This window comes from Hyperoodon ampullatus (assembly GCF_949752795.1).
Source record: "Hyperoodon ampullatus genome assembly, chromosome: 11".
Classification (NCBI taxonomy): domain Eukaryota; kingdom Metazoa; phylum Chordata; class Mammalia; order Artiodactyla; family Ziphiidae; genus Hyperoodon; species Hyperoodon ampullatus.
In genome coordinates, this window is record NC_136924.1 from 66,339,136 (window position 1) to 66,362,035 (window position 22,900).

General features: G+C 37.7%; 1 protein-coding gene across 1 annotated transcript in view; it reads left to right on the forward strand.

The window, feature by feature from the left end:
* RXYLT1 (ribitol xylosyltransferase 1) overlaps positions 1–22,900 on the forward strand; it is a gene marked incomplete at its 5' end in the record, with an annotated part of 33,645 nt that overhangs the window by 7,153 nt on the left and 3,592 nt on the right. The window contains 3 exons of the mRNA XM_079715254.1: positions 5,841–5,943; positions 14,599–14,913; positions 16,996–17,166. Coding sequence (XP_079571380.1) covers positions 5,841–5,943; positions 14,599–14,913; positions 16,996–17,166 — 589 coding nt within the window. The remainder of the gene's footprint in view (positions 1–5,840; positions 5,944–14,598; positions 14,914–16,995; positions 17,167–22,900) is intronic.

Consider the following 22,900-nt stretch of genomic DNA (forward strand, 5'->3'; position numbering starts at 1 on the left):
TTGTATTTCTGCAGTGTCAGTTGTTACTTCTCCTTTTTCATTTCTTATTCTATTGATTTGAGTCTTCTCCCTTTTTTTCTTGATGAGTCTGGCTAATGGTTTATCAATTTTGTTTATCTTCTCAAAGAACCAGCTTTTAGTTTTATTGATCTTTGCTATCGTTTCCTTGATTTCTTTTTCATTTATTTCTGATCTGATTTTTATGATTTCTTTCCTTCTGCTAACTTTGGGATGTTTTTGTTCTTCTTTCTCTAATTGCTTTAGGTGCAAGGTTAGGTTGTTTATTCGAGATGTTTCCTGTTTCTTAAGGTGGGATTGTATTGCTATAAACTTCCCTCTTAGAACTGCTTTTGCTGCATCCCATAGGTTTTGGGTCGTTGTGTCTCTATTGTCATTTGTTTCTAGGTATTTTTTAATTTCCTCTTTGATTTCTTCAGTGATCACTTCGTTATTAAGTAGTGTATTGTTTAGCCTCCATGTGTTTGTATTTTTTACAGATCTTTTCCTGTAATTGATATCTAGTCTCATAGCACTGTGGTCGGAAAAGATACTTGATACAATTTCAATTTTCTTAAATTTACCAAGGCTTGATTTGTGACCCAAGATATGATCTATCCTGGAGAATGTTCCATGAGCACTTGAGAAAAATGTGTATTCTGTTGTTTTTAGATGGAATGTCCTATAAATATCAATTAAGTCCATCTTGTTTAATGTATCATTTAAAGCTTGTTTCCTTATTTATTTTCATTTTGGATGATCTGTCCATTGGTGAAAGTGGGGTGTTAAAATCCCCTACTATGATTGTGTTACTGTCGATTTCTCCTTTTTTTTTTTTTTTTTTTTTTTTGCGGTACGCGGGCCTCTCACTGTTGTGGTCTCTCCCGTTGCGGAGCACAGGCTCCGGATGCGCAGGCTCAGCTGCCATGGCTCACGGGCCCAGCCGCTCCGTGGCATGTGGGATCTTCCCAGACTGGGGCACGAACCCGTGTCCCCTGCATCAGCAGGCGGACTCTCAACCACTGCGCCACCAGGGAAGCCCCGATTTCTCCTTTTATGGCTGTTAGTATTTGCCTTATGTATTGAGGTGCTCCTATGTTGGGTGCATAAATATTTACAATTGTTATATCTTCTTCTTGGATCGATCCCTTGATCATTATGTAGTGTTCTTCTTTGTCTCTTCTAGTAGTCTTTGTTTTAAAGTCTATTTTGTCTGATATGAGAATTGCTACTCCAGCTTTCTTTTGGTTTCCATTTGCATGGAATATCTTTTTCCATACCCTTACTTTCAGTCTGTATGTGTCTCTAGGTCTGAAGTGGGTCTCTTATAGACAGCATATATATGGGTCTTGTTTTTGTATCCATTCAGCCAACCTGTGTCTTTTGGTGGGAGCATTTAGTCCATTTACATTTAAGGTAATTATCAGTATGTATCTTCCTAATCCCATTTTCTTAATTGTTTTGGGTTCGTTATTGTAGGTCTTTTCCTTCTGTTGTGTTTCTTGCCTAGAGAAGTTCCCTTAGCATTTGTTGTAAAGCTGGTTTAGTGGTGCTGAACTCTCTCAGCTTTTGCTTGTCTGTAAACGTTTTAATTTCTCCATCAAATCTGAATGAGATCCTTGCTGGGTAGAGTAATCTTGGTTGCAGGTTTTTCTCCTTCATCACTTTAATTATGTCCTGCCACTCCCTTCTGGCTTGTAGAGTTTCTGCTGAGAGATCAGCTGTTATCCTGATGGGGATTCCCTTGTGTGTTATTTGTTGTTTTTCCCTTGCTGCTTTTAATATGATTTCTTCGTGTTTAATTTTTGACAGTTTGATTAATATGTGTCTTGGCATACTTCTCCTTGGATTTATTCTGTATGGGATTCTCTGTGCCTCCTGGACTTGATTAACTATTTCCTTTCCCATATTAGGGAAGTTTTCAACTATAATCTCTTCAAGTATTTTCTCAGTCCCTTTCTTTTTCTCTTCTTCTTCTGGAACCCCTATAATTCGAATGTTGGTGCGTTTAATGTTGTCCCAGAGGTCTCTGAGACTGTCCTCTGTTCTTTTCATTCTTTTTTCTTTATTTTGCTCTGCAGCAGTTATTTCCACTATTTTATCTTCCACCTCACTTATCCGTTCTTCTGCCTCAGTTATTCTGCTATTGATCCCATCTAGAGTATTTTACATTTCATTTATTGTGTTTTTAATCGATGCTTGATTCATCTTTAGTTCTTCTAGGTCCTTGTTAACTGTTTCTTGCATTTTGTCTATTCTATTTCCAAGATTTTGGATCTTGGAAATAGAATCTTGGATCATGTTTACCATCATTATTCTGACTTCTTTTTCAGGTAGACTGCCTATTACCTCTTCATTTGTTAGGTCTGGTGGGTTTTTATCTTGCTCCTTCTCCTGCTGTGTGTTTTTCTGTCTTCTCATTTTGCTTATGTTACTGTGTTTGGGGTCTTCTTTTTGCAGGCTGCAGGTTCGTAGTTCCCGTTGTTTTTGGTGTCTGTCCCCAGTGGCTAAGGTTGGTTTAGTGGGTTGTGTAGGCTTCCTGGTGGAGGGGACTAGTGCCTGTGTTCTGGTGGATGAGGCTGGATCTTGTCTTTCTGGTGGGCAGGACCGCGTCTGGTGGTGTGTTTTGGGGTGTCTGCGGACTTTTTATGATTTTAGGCCACCTCTCTGCTAATGGGTGGCGTTGTGTTCCTGTCTTGCTAGTTGTTTGGCATAGGGTGTCCAGCACTGTAGCTTGCTGGTCGTTGAGTGAAGCTGGATGCTGGTGTTGAGATGGAGATCTCTGGAAGATTTTCGCCGTTTGATATTATGTGGAGCTGGGAGGTCTCTTGTGGACCCGTGTCCTGAAGTTGGCTCTCCCACCTCAGAGGCACAGCACTGACTCCTGGCTCCTCAATTTGGGATGATTTGTTGTCTATTCATGTATTCCACAGATGCAGGGTACATCAAGTTGATTATGGAGCTTTAATCCACTGCTTCTGAGGCTGCTGGGAGAGGTTTCCCTTTCTCTTCTTTGTTCTCACAGCTCCTGGGTCTCAGCTTTGGATTTGGCCCCGCCTCTGCGTGTAGGTCGCCGGAGGGCGTCTGTTCTTCGCTCAGACAGGACAGGGTTAAAGGAGCAGCCTCTTCGGGGACTCTGGCTCACTCAGGCCGGGCAGGAGGGAGGGGCACGGAGTGTGGAGCGAGCCTGCAGCGGCAGAGGTCGGCGTGACGTTGCACCAGCCCGAGGCGCGCCGTGCGTTCTTCCAGGGAAGCCGGCCCTGGATCCCGGGACCCCGGCAGTGGCGGGCTGCGCAGGCTCCCGGAAGGGCGGTGTGGACAGTGACCTGCGCTCGCACACAGGCTTCTTGGCGGCGGCAGCAGCAGCCCCAGCGTCCCACGCCCGTCACTGGGCTCCGCGCTTTCAGCCGCGACTCGCGCCCGTCTGTGGAGCCCCTTTAAGCAGCGCTCTTAATCCCCTCTCCTCGCGCACCAGGAAACCAAGAGGGAAGAAAAAGTCTCTTGCCTCTTCGGGGTCTCCCATTTATGTCACAAAGATTTGCTTTTTTAGACAAGAGTTCCTCCACACGTCTTACCTGGAAAATCCCATCTCTATTTCTAGCTTCTGCTGAGATGGCTAAGGAGATCCATAAATTAACACCTAATATTTTCAAAAAACCCTCTTTTGTGTTGAGTATTCTGACCAGGCATTAGCAAAAGGATGTCACCTACATCCTTAGCCTTCTCTCTAGAGCATGCTTTCTTGACAGTGAATCTCCTAATTTTTCACCTCTTTTGCAATCTGAATAGGCTAAGAATTTCCGAAATCATCAAGTCATTGTTCCTTTTTGCTTACCGGTTTTTTTCCTCAGTCTCTCTTTTCAACTTATATTTTACTGTAATCAGCAAGATGAAACCAGGCCACAACTTCAACACTTTACTTAGAAATCTCTTCAGCTAACTATCCAAGTTTATCGTTTACAAGTTCTGCTTTGCATATAACTGCAGGACACAATTCAGCTAAACTTTCTGCTGCTGTATAACAAAGATCCCCTTTTCTCCAGTCTCTAATGACATGTTCCTCATTTCCTTCTGAGCCCCTACCAAGAGCAATTTTAATGTGCATATTTTTACCAACAGTCAGTTTATGGTGATTTCGGTATTCTCTAACATGATACAGGTTTTTTTCTACTGTTCTCCTCACTTTCTTCTGAGTTCTCAGAACTGAGTCACTAACATCCATATTTCTACCTACAGTCTGTTCAAGGCAATCTAATCTAGGTATTTTTTAATCATGTGTCTCAAAATTCTTCCAGCCTTTCCCCATTACCCAATTCCAAAGGCACTTCCAGATTTTTAAGTATTTGTTACAACAGCACCCCATTTCCAGGTACCATAATCTATTGCTACATAATCTATAGGTTCCTTTAGCTGCCATAACCAATTACCAAAAATTTAGTGGCTTAAAACAACACATTTTTTAAATTGATCTGTGAGTGACATATATGACATTATATAAATATGTTTCAGGTGTACTACATATGATTTGATATATTGTATGTATTGTGAAAGGATCAACATAGTAAGTCTAGTGAACATCCATCACCTCACATAGTTACAATTTTTTTTCTTGTGATGAGAACTTTTAAGATCTACTTTCTTAGCAACTCTCAAATATGCAATACAGTATTATTAACTGTGGTCACCATAAGTTTATTAGCTTAAGTTTCTGAAGGCAGAAATCTAAAATGTGTCCACAGGGCTATATTCCCTTTGGAGGCTCTAGAAGAGCATCTGCTTCCTTGCCTTTTACAGTTTCTAGTGACTGCCTGCATTCCTTGACTCAAGGCCCCACCTCACTCTGACTTCTGCTTCCTCCTCACATCTCTTTCCCTCATTTTCAGTCTCCTGCCTCCCTTTCCTGAGGACCCTTGTGATTACATAGGACCCACCCAGGTAATCCAGCATAATATCTCCACCTCAGCATCCTTATCTTAATCACATTTAGAAGATCTCTTTTGCTTTGTAAAGTTAACATTCATAGGTGCTAGAGATTTCATCTTTGGACCTCTTGGGTTGGAGGAAAGCATTACTCAGCCTACCATATTTGGAAAGCTTTATCTGATTAGCCAAGTCTTTAAACATGGGTTTTGTGTGTGTCTTTTAGTACTGTGGTGTAATGAGAATGGAACAAAACACACCTCTCAATGTAACTTTTTAGTTACATTTACATAATTGGGCTCCCTGATTACCTCCTCATCTCCAGATTACCTCACTGTATGACAATACAGAGCTCTGAGACCTCTACTCTAAGAGCTTTCATTCAGGTGAAATCATGATAAAACATAAGGGCCAGCCTAAGGAGAAAAGACACAGTGGCATTTGTTTGCAGAGGGCATCATGCAGTGAAGGGTGTGTGTTCAGGTGGGGAGGAGGTAATATCTCCTTGACATATTGAATGTATATATACATACATGAGCTTCTCTGGTTCTGTTTGGCACAAGACGGTGACTCCACCCCCAGTCTGTTATAATATAGAAACAGTCCTAATCATACAGTAACTTACACTGTAATATAACACATTTCAGGATAAGGTAGGTAGTAAAGGTCCAGTGATGATTAGGGGTTTCTCAAATTTAGAGTAAGAGAGTTTTTTGTCTTTAATATAACCCACATTTTACACTGACAACCTCTGAGTGTAGTCTCTTGTACATTAGCTGCCATATTGATGATTTTGAGCCCAAAGAGGAATAGAATCTGGTTTCCTAATCAAATGATATGAAAGAGCAGAACATAAATTCATCTCACACACTAGAGTACACCAGAAGGTAAATGCTTTCATTTTTTGTTTTTTTAATTACCAGGTTTGTATCTCTGGGAGCATATTTTTGAAGGTTTACTTGAGCCCACTGATGTGACTGCTCAGCGGAGAGAAGGAAATTTAGTTGTTGGAAGAACACATTACAGGTATTAACTGTGCAACTTTAACCTTTGATGTGTTGCTGTACAATTTTTTATGTAAATACTAGAAGAAAAATCAGAGGAAAATATATCAATATTTATAGAAAATATTTTCACTTCAACTTGTGAAGGATGGAGAGATAAATCTCATGTATATATATTTGTAGTTAAAGCTTACCTTAAACATTTTCTTATAAAATTGGATGTTACAAAATATGGGGTTTTTTTGGAATGATGTGTCTTTTCATTTTAATCAAAACATTTCTGATTATATGGAAAAGTTCATGCTCTAAATTTTGTAACATTTGGTTGTTGATAAACATGTAACATTCTGTATGTTGGAATAATATGCAAACTTAAAGTATTTTTATTTTTCTCCTTCATGTAATAGATTCACATATTTTTATATATTCACGTGGTAGCAAAGCTACTGCTATTAGTTTTGAAATTTTTGTCAAAACATTTCATATATGAGTTCTATCATGATTTCATAGTATAGATTACCATTTTACTGCAATATTCAGAAATCTTTTTTTAATTCAATAAAACCAATGTATTGACATTTTTACACTCTTATAAAACTTTTTATCTGTGATTGCATATTTTCTGAAGATTTTTAAATAGAATTAAGATCATTTTATTTAGAAATATTGTGACAATGAAAGAATGCTATTTTCTATTAGATTTTGCTTTCTTATTGAAATAAAAACCAAAAATAATTATTTTAAAATGCTTATTTCATTTAACAATTATATTATTAAGGGAAAAAAATGTGAACCAAAGATTATGGTTTCCTTTAGGTTTCCGTTTATTTCTCACAAAAATCAAGAGGAAGAGCTATAGTTAATATCAGTTTCATTTGAATTTTTGCTGCTCTTTTAATTCTTTATTTACTGTATACACACTTGGAAAGCAATTTCATTGCATGTATCTTTTCAAAGTAATCATTCTTGAAAAGTAAACAGGCTTTTAAATCATCATTGGTAATGATTATTTTTCCTTTTATCTCCAGGCTTCTATTGATCTAATCCCATTGAAGAGTTTATACATAATCCTAAACTTAAAATAGTTGGATTTGGGTGTTTGAAAGTAAATGTGTATTATGCTTATAAATGTAACATTTTGCTGTTTTAAAAGTAAACACGCGTTATGAGTATTAGTCTATTAGGTCTACCTACAATATATACTAGCATTTTCAAAAGAATTATTTGAAATTCATAGAGAAGTTAATATACAGTGTTACTACAGCAAAGGTTTTGAGCAAATGGCATTAACTCCCAAAAGAAAAACTAACTTCCTGTTTCCTTCTGAAATTTTTACCTGAGATTTTATATTATGATTAAATAACAATGCTACTTCCTTTTAGAATTTAAGAGAACTGTGTATTCAAGGAAGTTCACTATTGTAGCAGATTTTTTAAAACAGCTTATTAAAGTTTCAGGCTCATGGAAAGTAGCATACATAATTTATCCAAAATTAATAAACTTTTATGAAATTACAAGTTTTGAGTTGAATCAGGCTACATGGGTACTAACTTAAATGTTTCGACACATTCTTTTTTTTTTAAGTTATTTATTTTATTATTTATTTTTGGCTGCATTGGATCTTTGTTGCTGCATGCCGGCTTTTTGTAGTTGTGGCGAGTGGGGGCTACTCTTCATCGCAGTGCGCGGGCGTCTCATTGCGGTGGCTTCTCTTGTTGCAGAGCATGGGCTCTAGGCGCATGGGCTTCAGTAGTTGTGGCTCGCGGGCTCTAGAGCACAGGCTCAGTAGTTGTGGTGCATGGGCTTTGTTGCTCCATAGCACGTGGGATCTTCCCAGACCAGGGCTCGAACATGTCCCCTGCATTGGCAAGCAGATTCTTAACCGCTGCGCCACCAGGGAGGTCCCAACACATTCATTTTTATTTGACCAAAAGTGAATTGGCAGTAATTGGTCATCTTGAAGATATAGAAAGAGTTTCTAAATACTATCAAAATCCTTTAAATAAGCATAAATACATTCTATTTAAATAAACCTTTAAGTTTACAAAGAGCTTATATAATTTAATGTTAATTTCAAAGCACTTCCGAGGCAGAAAATAGAAAGGGTATCCTCAGTGTTCCCCTGGCAAGTTTCTTAACCTCTCAGTGCCTGGATTTCCTTGTGTTTAAAATAATTATAATATAATGTAATATATATATAATATATATAATTATAATATAATATAATAATTTAAAATAATTATTAAGGTAAATATTAGTTTCTATTTCACAGGATTGTTTTGAAGATTAAATGCATTCATAGATATACAGTGCTTAGACCAGTATCTGGCACATGGTGATCACTATAGAAGTCTTGTTATTAGTTTTATTATTTTTACTGTTACTTAAATAGGTACTGCAACATCTCCCTACCTTTCAGTTCTCCTTTTTTCTGTGTTTACATTATTGTCTATTATCTCTCCATTCACATACCTCCCAATAAACACCTTTTTGATACACGTTTTATGTTAATGTGTTCAATTAGGTTACAAGCTAGTATGGCACCCATTCCGTCTCTTGAAGGAACTTTGCCTGTCTCTGCTCATATCTGTCATATGTTCATTTATAGTTTAATTTCAAAGGGCAACTTTATGTTTAATTTCTTAGGAAGAGTCTTCTGCTTATCATGACCTTTGATTAGCCCCAAAAGACTGCCTTCAGAATTCTGTAATGTGCATGTGCAGGCATTATCATAAGATATATAAATGTCTACCCATTTGATAAAACAAAAGTTAGATGCTAAATTACTTATTCGTTGTTATCTAAATTCAATTATACTTTCTTTTATTTTAATAAGTGTATTTATTTTTGGCTGAGTTGGGTGTTTTGTCACTGCGCGCAGGCTTTCTCTAGTTGCGGCGACTGGGGGCTCCTCTTCATTGTGGTACACGGACTTCTCATTGCGGTGGCTTCTCATTGCTGAGCATGGGCTCTAGGCACGCAGGCTTCAGTAGTTGTGGCATGCAGGCTCTAGAGCGCAGGCTCAGTAGTTGTGGCTCATGGGCTGTAGAGCGCAGGCTCAGTAGTTGTGGTGCACGGGCTTAGTTGCTCCGCGGCATGTGGGATCTTCCCCGACCAGGGCATGAACCTGTGTCCCCTGCATTGGCGGGCAGATTCTTAACCACTGCGCCACCAAGGAAGTCCTAAATTCAATTATATTTTCAGTGAGCATCTGCTCCTTATGAAAAAGTTGAACTTTTCTCTGAAGATCACAATAAAATGTGTCTGATTCCTATTTTTAGAATTTCCAGATATTACTATTATAAGAATTTAGTGAGCTCACTACTCATTACAGTGAGTGAAAGCTTTTATAGATAATATTAATGGTTACACTATGTTTCAGTCATATACTGGACCATAGATCAATACAGATCTCAAATAAAATTTTCATTGGTAAAGAAAGACAATATAGTTAATTTTTCATAATGCCCATTCTCCCACTCCAGCCAAGCTAGTATGAGGGTGGGAGTGTTCCATCATAAACACTGAATTCAGAAGGCATGGAGTCATGGCAATGATGCTGGCCACAAAAGTAAGGTGAACTGCAACAGCTATTCAAAAGTAAGGGCCATTCATGGGTTCAGTATACCTATTTTCTAAAACTATTTATTAACCAAAAATGATGTAGAATTCAATGGCTGAGAGCTGTGTGGATGGTTTAGCTTGTGCGCTTATTCTTTATCAAGGCATTTGCTAGACTTTTAGCTGGCAATTATTAATCTTATCTGTAACTCACTTAATGTAATAGCATATAGCATTTGTTCAGTAGCACTCAATGAATTTTAGAAAAAATGAAACAATAATTATATTGGATTCTAAAAAAATATATTTTGCTCACATTCAGCTTAGAACTCAATATTCAAATGATTTCTCTGGACTTTGTAAGTATTGAAAGTACTTATTGGGAAGAAAGTTTTCAACCGTACCTAGCAGAAAAATAATAAATATTGAAAATTAGAAGTTCTGACTATTAAATATATGCTAAGAAATCTAGAAGAGCAAGTCACTGTTTTAAAATTCTGTGTATGAGCTCCTTAAATATGTTCATTTTTCAGCTAATGGATATTTGTGACTGATGCATGATTAATAACTTTAGGAAACTAAAATACATCTTTTATCATGCATAAATATACTATAATGTCTCATACATATGCCCTACTTTATGTAATAAATGTATAGCTAGAAATTTATTAATAAATTGAATTTTTGTAACTTGATTCATATTTTAAATGCAGTAGGAGAACTTAAATAAATTGGTAGAGCAGATAACTCCCTTAAAGAGAATTATGGCTTAACTCATTCAACATTTACTGAGTGCCTGCTAGTTAGTTCCTACTAGGCTCTGAGGATCTCAAAGTGAATAAAATACTTTTCCCTAGCCTCAGGGAGTTCACACACTAGTGGCTGAGATAAACACATAAATAATTTTCATACCTTATACAAAGCATAATGGTAAGGATGTGCATACTCCTTAGTTGTTAGGGAAATATAGAGGCAAGGCCACTAACTCAATATGAGTAGAGTTGGGGATATGGGGCCTATCAAGAAAGACTTCCTAGAGGAGGTGATAGCTGAGCTAAGTCTTAAAAGATTAGTAGGATTTAGGAAGGCAGTAAGAGGAGTGATTATATTCCCAGCAGAGGCAATATCAGGGCCTAAGAATTGATAAACAGCTTGGGTTGTGCATAGAATCGCAAACCATTCGGAATCCCTAGAGCATGAAGATGGGGTAGGGTAGCTCATATTGGGAGTGGAGGGCAAGGGCCAGATCATCATGGGCCTTGTATTTGCCACATTAAAACTCTTGGCCTTTATTCTTGTTCAGTGAAAAGCAGTTGAAGATGATTAAACTAGATAGTGGTATTGTCATGTATGTTTTTTGTGTAGATGTCTCTAGTAGCCATGTGGAAAAATGATTTGAAGGAGACAGCTGAATGCAGGCAGACCAGGACATTGCATTAGGAAACTATAAGTATCCAGCAGAGATATAAATGAGGGATGAAACTGGGAAGTGGTATTCCAGCAAAGCCAGGAATTTTAGAAATCTGGGGACAAAACTATCAGAATTTAAGGATTATTAGGTGAGAGCAAGAATCGAATGTGACAGTTCCCTGGTTTCTAGCTTGCATGACTGGATAGCTAGTATGTGTTCAAGATAGAAAATACAGAAAGAATAAAAGCAGATTTTTCTACTCTTCTCTAGGCCACTACCCAACACCTGCCTAACCCCCTCTTTCTCAGCAGACAACCCTGCCTCTATTTCCTCAAGATATCCACAATTATCTCCCTTAACTAGCTGCTCCTCTAACATTTACCTACATGATCTCTACGTGATCCCTCACCTAACCTTCTCTCTTTCCTCAGCTCTCAGACAATGAGGTGATCTCCCTCACCTGTGTTCAGTATTAACTCCCTCCACCTGTGCATCCCTTCTGCATATCCCAAGACCTTGCTCCATCGGTTACTTCCTTGCTCTCCTTTGTCTCCCACCTTTCACTCGTTATTGCGTTCTCACCTTCTCATCCGCACTTTCAGAAGAGGTGTCTACACTTACTGTCCCCACTTACTTCTTTTTTGTAATTTATTTTATTCAAGTGTAGTTGATTTACAACGTTGTGTTAATTTCTGCTGTACAGCAAAGTGATTCAGTTATACATATATATACATTCTTTTTCATGTTCTTTTTCATTATCATTTATCACAGGATGTTGAATATAGTTCCCTGTGCTCTACAGTAGGACCTTGTTGTTTATCCATTCTATATATAATACTTTGCATCTGCTAATCCCAAACTCCCAGTCCATCCCTCCCATACTCCCCATGCCCCTTGGCAACCACAAGTCTGTTCTCTATGTCTGTGAGTCTGTTTCGTAGATAAGTTCATTCGTGTCATACTTTAGATTCCACATATAAGTGATATCATATGGTATTTGCCTTTTTCTTTCCGACTTACTTCATTTAGTATGAAAACCTCTAGGTCCATCCATGTTGCTGCAAATGGCATTATTTCATTATTTCTTATGGCTGAATCATATTCATTGTGTATGTGTGCCACATCTTCTTTATCCATTCATCTGTCAATGGACATTTAGGTTGTTTCCGTGTCTTGACTATTGTGAATAGTGCTGCTATGAACATAGGGGTGTATGTATCTTTTTGAATTAGAGTTTTATCTGGATATATGCCCAGCAGTGGGATTGCTGGATCATATGGTAACTCTATTTTTAGTTTTTTGAGGAACCTCCAAACTGTTTTCTATAGTGGCTGCACCAATTTACATTCCCACCAACAATGTAGAAGGGTTCCCTTTTTTGCACACCCTTCCCAGCATTTGTTAATTGTAGACTTTTTAATCATGGCCATTCTGACTGGTATGAGGTGGTACCTCATTGTAGTTTTGATTTGCATTTCTCCCCACTTACTTCTTACCGTCCCCTTCTCATTCACTTCTCAACCCACTGCAGTCTGACTAGCACACCTCCCAACACACACACAACTATCTGAATCTTATGGGATTTTTTTTTTACCCCTAAACTTTCTTTACCTAAATCTGTGCTTCCCAAACTGTATACTAAGGCACCCTGGGGCACCACAGATATTTGTAGGAATCACAATTATACTTCATATCTGTCAAACACCATGCAAACTAGTTTGAGGTAGTTCACAGTTTCAACATTAGATCACCCTACATCCATTTCAGAGATGTCATACATTTGTGGAGCTGGATTTCCTATGGTTGCTGTGATCAAATCCAAGTACTGTGCAAAAATCAAAGTGGAACAGGCAGCGACCATGGCAGTGTCCTCTCTGATTCCAAGGTTTGAGAAGTTGGGTAGTGCTCAACGGGTGCACACATCCCATTATTAAGTATGTGTGGTTAGTTAAGAATGAAATAGGAATATTATTTTTTCCTTCAGTGTATGTGTATTATTTTTAAAGTGGCTTCTAAGCTCTTAGGACATAAATACTAAGTTATTTGGATCTAAGAACTTAAAAAACTGAACCATTACTCATTTCTTCTGGCTTGAAAAAATTACTAAAACACTGAAAGTCCTGGGAACCAATAAAATTTGGGAACCTCTGATCTATACCTTAGCTCCAGAGCATTGACCCCAGGGCTTTCACTATTACTTGAACATGGCCTTGAGGTCTAGAAAACCAGTTAGTCAGAGCATAAGAGCTGACATGCCTGCTTGCTGGAATGTGAGAGCATTCTACAAAAAGAGAGCTGTGGAGATTCCAAGATGGGTCAAATGTGCCCTGAATGAATCATGCTTTTGTTAATTTGTGTGGATCATTAAAATTAGAACTATTCCCACCTATAATTTTAAAGGAGAGAAAAAGTGTTCATGTACTACCAATAATAAGTATTTTAAACCTATCATAATTATCATCATTCTCTTTAAAGTGTTTTCTAACCCCTCAGATTCTGCCCATTCTCTTAAATTACTAAATGATCACTGAATTATTTGGCGTCTTCCTGTCCAAAGCAGACTCAAAATGCAGTTCTGATCCGTGTAGCTTATTATCACTGTAGAATAATGTCATAGAATTCATACAGTACATATACAGACAAAATACATATTTATATTTTGTGTTTTAACTAATATCTACTAATTCAAGTACTTGTTAACCATAGTGTCATGGGAATGACTCAAGCTCTGAAGTTAGATCTTGATTCAAAACGTGATGCTGCCATCACAGGTTGTGCAGCTTAAGCCTGATTTTCCAAATGCAAAATGGGGGACTAATCTCCTCTGCAGAGTTGTTGTGGAGCTTAAAGGATAACCTGTGCAGAGTGCCTATGTATCATGTATATAAAAGGCATTTAATAATGTTAGTTTTTATCCCCAACAATAAGCAAAAAAAGCAGGATTTCAGCATATTTGTACTAAATATTAAAAGATTCTAGCAAGTTATAAAGAAATGTTTGAGCAGGTTGCAAAGAATCTAGGACCGTTGTAACTAAGTTTACGATAGGTTAAATGGTATTTTTTGTATTTAATACATATTCGTGTAAAATATTTCAATGGTATTGGTTGTTCGAAGCAGCACATAATATGAAATGTGAGTTATGACATGTATCTATTCCTTTTATGATATTTTTAAAATACCTTAAAGAATAGAGAGTAATACAATAGATTCCCATTTACCCACCACCTAGAACTAACAAATTCTGTCTCTCTGTCATATTTGCTTCAGATATTTAACTTTCCTCATAAAAGAATTAGATATTTCCAGTAAAGGCAATAAATGCTCTCTTTGTATTGTTCCTCAGGCCCTTTCCTCTTCCTTCCTCCTAAGAGACAACCACTATCGTGAATTTGTTATATATATCTTCCCATTCAAATTTTTATATTTATACTTTTATTAGATATATAAGGTAAATATTTTTTCCTGTGGGTACTTTCAAATTTGCATATAATTAATCTGTCTACAACCAAAGTTTCCCATTAATCTATATCTATGTCCCGTCATCCAAAGTTGTTCAAAAAAACATGTGTTATAGAAATTATTTCTAGAAAGAATATGGATTAAGTTTCATTATATACTTTATATAAAATGATTTAAAACTTCTGATACCAAATACTTTTGTTCTCTTTTTGTTTGTCTCTTGTTTTCATTTTGTTTTTAACAGCTTCATCACTGGTCCAGCTGTGGTCCCAGGGTACTTCTCTGTTGATGAGAATAATGTGGTACTCGTTCTAAATGGAAGAGAAAAAGCAAAGGTCTTTTATGCCACCCAGTGGTTACTTTATGCACAAAATTTAGTGCAAACTCAAAAACTCAAGCATCTTGCTGTTGTTTTGCTTGGAAATGAACATTGTAATAATGAGTGGATAAACCAGTTTCTCAAAAGAAATGGAGGCTCTGTGGAACTACTTTTCATAATATATGACAGCCCCTGGATTAATAACATGGATGTTTTTCAGTGGCCTTTAGGAGTAGCAACGTAAGTACCAAATATTATTACATGTTTTTAGACTCTAAGACCTGAATTTCTGTATCAGCAAGATTGTATTTTAAATTTGTAATAAATGTAGTACTTCTGAGCTCATTGAGGCCGTGTACAACCTTTTCTATGGGCAAAAATATGGTTTGGTCTCATGCTTTGGTAATAATAATGATGTTTTTAGAGTATTTTAGACTTTTATGAGGAGAGCAGATGAGTTACATTTTTGTATTTTAGAACCCCAAGTCATAGGATAAATTTTCAGGTTTATCACTAGTACCTTAAAGAAATGTTTAGCAGTGGATGGCAGACAGATGGACCTTCTTAAAACAATTATAGAATCTATATATCTATATAACTATACCTATATAACTATATAGATATAGAGTTTTCATAAATCCGTACTTTATTTCTTCTTTTTTTGGTGGGAGGGGGTGCCATGCCACATGGCATGTGGGATCTTAGTTCCCTGACCAGGAATCGAACCCATGCCCCCTGCAGTGGAAGCATGAAGTCTTAACCACTGGACCGCCAGTCAACTCCCCTTAAATCCTTACTTTAGATCCAATATTAAATGAAGAGCACACTGACCCTGGGGTTTGGGAGGATTATAATATACTCAGGTCTGCGACTAAGACTGATAGAATTTGCACAAATCTGTTGTGTATAAAGAAAGGGTAATTAAATAGTATGTAATATATGTAAAGTCTTTCTATAGAACTGGAAACTTATTTTTTATCATTCTGTTAATAGAGAGCCTTTGAATAACAGTAAGTTGACTTTAAGTTGCCACTAGTACATAAACTTCCTGATGGCAGGGATTTTTGTCTCTTTTGTTCACTACTTTATCTGTAGAGCCTAAAACAGTGCCTACAGAGTAAGCATTCAACAAAAATTTGTTGAATGGATGAATTATGAAATAGCTCAGTAATATAATGTATTTGAATCAGATGTTCATTATGCATTATTTTATCACTGGTTACAAAATGTGACCTTAGACTGCTGCCCAGTTGGCTACACAAATATCACCAGGGAAGCACATTAATAAGACATATTCCCTGGCCTTCCACAACAAAATTCTGACTCAGCAGGCTTAGGGTAGGGCAGACAAAAAAGTTTGTTAGGTATAGCCAAGTTTAAGGTGCTCTGAAAAATCTATTCCTGGTGTAGAGCCCATATTTGTAAAATGTTTTGAAACAAAAGAATTACTTCTTCACAGTAACTCTGGTAATGTTGGACAAAGCCAGTATCTTTCCTATAGATCAGTGGTTCTCAACCAGGTGCAATTTCACCCCACCCCCACCCCCAGGAGATATTTAGCAATGTCTGGAGATATATTTGGTTGTTACAAGTGGAGAGAGGAGGTTGTACTGGCATCTGGTGGATAGAGGCCAGGGCTGCTGGTAAACATCTTACAATGTAGAGGACAGCCTCCACAATGGAGAATTATCTGGCCCAAATGGCAGTAATGCTGAGATTGAGAAAACCTGTTATAGACTAACTGTTATGTTAAGCTTTCTCTTATGTGAAGGTTGTAGTTCAGGCATATAATTTGATGCCTGGAATTACCAAATGCCCATTAGAATGGGCCAGTTGCAACAGACCTCTCCTGTGTGGGATGTAAGGGTTTTTTTTTTTAATCTACTTGATAAGCCTTTGGAGTTGGAGTTCTTTGCTGTAGCAGTATGTATTCTGTAATCTTTCCATCACCTGCCTAAAACATTAATTAAATCATGATTATTATGAATGTAGAAGATTCTTTATACCTTTAAGGTCTTAAATTCAACCTGTCTTATAACTTCAGGTAAGTAATGGAAGTTGAAGAATATAAAAAACAAGGCACTTTAGGCACATAGTCCCTATAGCAATTTTGTAAAAGATGTCAAAGTGAGAATTTTTTTTAAGTCAGTAGATTTAGGAACTTTTCCAAAGTAAGCATGGAAAATTATAATTTGGGGGTTAGAAAATCATATTTTAAATCTCTTTTCTCTACATCATCATGCTACCTAAGATGTTGGATTATGGAAATTTTGCTAGCCCTATTGTCATATATTATTAACTCACATGTACTTATTTTTATAGATACAGGAATTTTCCTGTGGTGGAGGCGAATTGGTCAATGCTGCATAATGAAAGGCCATACTTGTGTAATTTCGTAGGAACCATTTATGAAAATTCATCCAGACAAGCACTAATGAACATTTTGAAACAAGATGGGAATGATAAGCTTTGCTGGGTTTCAGCAAGAGAACAGTAAGTTCTATGTCTACTTGATTCATCCATTTTGTCTCCAATCTGAGAGTTGCTTTGTGTGACAGCACAGGTTTTCACAGACATTTTTAACTCCATTAATACCAGTCTTTCTCCAGAAGATACATGAGTAATTAAAGTTGTGAAGAAACTATGTTATATACATTAAAAATAGAGAGACTCTCCTATAGTCCATCTTGAAGGGGAATGCTGGTAACTATCATATGCAAATGTCAATTGTTCAGGTTTCCTCAATAATATTTGTTAGTCAGATTTGAACACAGGAGATTGTAAATGACAGTAATGGTCTCAGGTTCATCTCTGAGATGTTCGGCAAACCAGTTCAGTGTTCCAAGATTGGCATGCCATACTCCTCACACCTTCAGGAACCTGACACCACCCTGAGGACAGAGGCCATGTACCATTCTTCTTTGAATCCCCAGATGTAACATAGGACCTTGAATAAAGTAGGCCAGGATAAGCGGGGAGTGGATGGATGGATGGATGGATGGATGGATTTAACTGGGTTAACTTTCTTCCATCTTTTACATGGTAATCATGAAACAGGTGTTCATGGACTGAAGGAAGAAATTTGGGGATCATTCATTTTATTTTTAGATAAACAAATGGAGTTTCATGTGTAAAGCAGAGTCATCAGAGAAGCAATGCCTAAAAAAAAATGTCCTTTTAGATCTAGAAATATATTAATTGGAGCAGATACTCTCTTTTAGAAAGCCTGACTCTACTACAACCAAGAATACTCTACCCAGCAAGACTCTCATTCAGATTTGATGGAGTTATCAAAAGCTTTACAGACAAACAGAAGCTAAAAGAGTACAGCACCAGCCTTACAACACATGTTGAAGGAACTTCTCTAAGTGAAAAAAGAAAATGCCGCAACTAGAAAGAAGAAGATTACAAAATGAAAGAAATAAAGGCAAACATACGGTGAAAGTAGGAAATCACCACACACAAAGCTGGTAGGGAGGTTAAAATACAAAAATAGTAAAAATCATCCATATCCACGATAAGCAGTTAAGGCAGCAGTCCCCAACCTTTTTGGCACAAGGGACCAGTTTCGTGGAAGACAGTTTTTCTACGGACTTGGGGTGGTGATGGTGTTGATGGTTTGGGGGTGATTCAAGCGCATTCGTTACATTTACTGTGTGTACTTTATTTCTATTATTATTACATTATAATATATAATGAAATAATTATACAACTCACCATAATACAGAATCAGTGAGAGCCCTGAGCTTGTTTTCCTGCAACTAGATGGTCCCATCTGGGGGTGATGGGAGACACTGACACCCGAAATGTGTTGCTTATGTCCAGTCTACTCCATAAGATGCAGCTTGTCGCTTGCCACTCACTGATAGGGTTTTTTTTTTTTTAATTAATTTACTTATTTGGTTGTGCCGGGTCTTAGTTGCAGCACGTGGGCTCCTTGGTTGAGGTAGTCAGGCTCCTTAGTTGCGGCTCCAGGGCTCCTTAGTTGTGGCACACAGGCTCCTTAGTTGTGGCATGTGAACTCTTAGTTGCAGCATGCATGTGGCATCTGGTTCCCTGACCAGGGATTAAACCCAGGCCCCCTGCACTGGGAGCATGGAGTCTTATCCACTGCGCCACCAGGGAAGTCCCACTGATAGGGTTTTGATATGAGTCTGCAAGCAGTTGATTTATTATGGTCTCTGTACAGTCAAACCTCTCTGCTAATGATAATCTGTATTTGCAGCCACTCCCCAGTGCTAGCATCGCTGCCTCGGCTCCACCTCAGATCATCAGGCATTAGATTCTCATAAGAAGCGAGCAACCTAGATCCCTCACATGCGCAGTTCACAGTAGGGTTCACCCTCCTATGAGAATCTAATGCCGCCACTGATCTGACAGGAGGTGGAGCTCAGGTGGTAATGCCAGCAGTGGGGAGGGCTGTAAATACAGATGAAGCTTTGTTCACTCGCCCGCCGCTCACCTCCTGCTGTGTGGCCCAGTTCCTAACAGGCCACAGACCACTACCGGTCTGTGGCCCAGGGGTTGGGACCCCTGAGTTAAGGGATACACAAAACAATTAGATGTAAAATATTATATCAGAAACAGTAATTGGGAGGATTTCCCTGGTGGTCCAGTGGTTAAGAATGCACCTTTCAATGCAGGGTACACGGGTTTGATCCCTGGTTGGGGAACTGAGATCCTACGTGCCGCGGGGCAACTAAGCCCACACGCCACAGCTATTGAGCTCACGTGCCTCAACGACAGAGCCCGTGTGCCGCAAACTACAGAGTCCACGTGTTCTGGAGCCTACGCGCCACAACTAGAGAGAGAAAATCCACACACCACAACTAGAGAGAAGCCCGTGCGCTGCAATGAAGAGACTGTGTGCTGTAACAAAAGATTCCCACATGCCTCAACAGAGATCCCATGTGCCACAACTAAGACCCGACACAGCCAAAAATAAAGAAAATAAATAAATAAATATTTTAAAAGTGAAGAATAAAAACCATATAATCATCTCAATAGAAAAAACTTTGGATAAAGTTGAACATCCATTTATGATAAAAACTCTCCCGAAAGTGGGCATAGAGAGAGCATACCTCAACATAATAAAGGCCATATATGACAAATCCACAGCTAACATAATACTCAATGGTGAAAAGCTGAAAGCATTTCCTCTGAGATCAGGAACAAGACAAGGATGCCCACTCTCACTGCTTTTATTCAACATAGTTTTGTAAGTCCTAGCCACAGCAATCAGAGAAGAAAAAGAAACAAAAGGAATCCAAATTGGAAAGGAAGAAGTAAAACTGTCACGTTTGCAGATGACATGATACTATACATAGAAAATCCTAAAGACGCCACCAGAAAACTACTAGAGCTCATTAGTGAATTCAGTAGAGTCGCAGGATTCAAAATTAATATACAGAAGTTGGTTGCATTTCTGTACACTAACAATGAACTATGAGAAAGAGAAATTAAGGAAACAATCTCATATACCATCTCATCAAAAAGAATAAAATACCTAGGAATAAACCTACCTAGGGATGTAAAAGATCTATACTCAGAAAACTATAAGACACTGATGAAAGAAATTGAAGATAACACAAACAGATGGAAAGATATACCTTGTTCTTGGATTGAAAAAATTAATATTGTTAAAATGACCATACTATCCAATGCAATCTACAGATTCAGTGCAATCCCTATCAAAATATCAATGGCATTCTTCACAGATTAGAACAAATCATTTTAAAATTTGTATGGAAACACAAAAGACCCCAAATAGCCAAAACAATCTTGAGAAAGAGGAACAGAGCTGGAGGAATCACGCTTCCTGACTTCAGACTATACTACAAAGCTACAGTCATCAAATCAGTGTGGTACCAGCATAGAAACAGACACATAGATCAATGGAACAGACTAGAGAGCACAGAAATAAACCCACACACTTATAGTCAAGTCAGTTTAGCTATGACAAAGGAGGAAAGAATATACAATGGAGAAAAGACATTCTTTTCAATAAGTGGTGCTGGGAAAACTGGACAGCTACACATAAAAGAAAGAAATTCACTAACACCTTAAAAAAATCAGCTCAAAATGGATTAAAGACCTAAATATAAGACCAGATACTATAAAATTCCTAGAAGAAAACATAGGCAGAATACTCTTTGACATAAATCACAGCAATATTTTTTGGATCTGTCTCCTAAAGCAAAGGAAGCAAAAGCAAAAATAAACAAATGGGACCTAATTAAACCTAAAAGCTTTTGCGCAGTAAAGGAAACCATCAACAGAATGAAAAAACAACCTACTCAATGGGAGAAGATATTTGCAAATGATATGACTGATAAGGGGCTGATATCCAACATATATAAACAGCTCATCCAACTCAACATCAAGAAAGCAAACAACCTGATTAAATAATGGGCAGAAGAACTGAAAAGACATTTTTCCAAAGGGGAAATGCAGATGGCAAACACACACATGAAAAGATGCTCAACATTGGTAATCATCAGGGAAATGCAAAGCAAAACCACAATGAGATATCACCTCATACCTGTCAGAATGGCTATCATCAAAAAGAACACAAATAACAAATACTGGCAAGGATGTGGAGACAAGGGCACTGTTGGTAGGAATGTAAATTGGTGCAGCCACTGTGGAAAACAGTATGGAGATTTCTTAAAAAACTAAAGATAGAACCACCACATGACACAACAGTTCCACTCCTGGGTATATACAAAAACAAAAAAACTGGAAAAAAACCAAAAACACTAATTTGAAAAGATACCAATACATGCACCCCAATGTTCATAGCAGCATTATTTACAACTGCCAAAATATGGAAGCAAACTAAGCATCCATCAACAGATGAATGGATAAAGAAGATATGGTATATATATACAATGGAATACTAATCAGCCATAAAAAAGAATGAAATTTTGCTATTTGCAGCAACATGGATGGACTTGGAGGGTGTTACGCTAAGTGAAATAAGACAGAGAAAGAAAAATACTGTTTAATATCACTTAATGTGGAATCTTAAAAATGCAACTAACTAGTGAATAAGACAAAAAAGAAGCAGACTCACAGATACAGAGAACAAGCTAGTGGTTACCAGTGAGGAGAGGGAAGCAGGAGAGGCAATTTAGAGGTAGAGGGGGAAGAAGGGTTATTATGTGATTATATGAAATTCTGTGTGTGAAACTTTTGAAGATTGTAAAGCATTATACAATTTAAGAAATCTTTCATTCACAGAAAAGAAGGGGTTGGAAACTGTAAAAAATCAACCAATCAATCAGGCATAGAAATACAAAAAAAAAAAGAAAAGAAATCCTGACTCTATTGCTAGTGTAATCATATCCATTCAGTATTGCTAGCGTAATCATATATATTTTTTAACATCTTTATTGGAGTATAATTGCTGTACACTGTTGTGTTAGTTTCTGCTGTATAACAAAGTGAATCAGCTATACGTATACATATATCCCCATATCCCCTCCCTCTTGCATCTCCCTCTCACCCTCTCTATTCCACCCTTCTAGGTGGTCACAAAGCACTGAGCTGATCTCCCTGTGCTATGCGGCTGCTTCCCACTAGCTATTTGTTTTACATTTGGTAGTGTATATATATGTCCATGCCACTCTCTCACTTCGTCCCAACTTACCCTTCCCCCTCCCTGTGTCCTCAAGTCCATTCTCTATTTCTGCGTCTTTATTCCTGTCCTGCCCCTAGGTTCTTCAGAACTTTTTTTTTTTTTTTTTAGATTCCATATATATGTGTTAGCATACATTTGATTTTCTCTTTCTGACATAGTTCACTCTGTATGACATACTCTAGGTCCATCCACATCACTACAAATAACTTAATTTTGTTTCTTTTTATGGCAGAGTAATATTCCATTGTATATATGTGCCACATCTTCTTTATCCATTCATCTGTTGATGGACACTTAGGTTGCTTCCATGTCCTGGCTATTGTAAATAGAGCTGCAGTGAACATTGTGGTACATGACTCTTGTTGAATTATGCTTTTCTCAGGGTATATGCCCAGTAGTGGGATTACTGGGTCATATGGTAGTTCTATTTTTAGTTTTTTTAAGGAACCTCCATACTGTTCTCCATAGTGGCTGTATCAATTTACATTCCCACCAACAGTGCAGGAGGGTTCCCTTTTCTCCACACCCTCTCCAGCATTTATTGTTGGTAGATTTTTTGATGACGACTGGTGTGAGGTGATACCT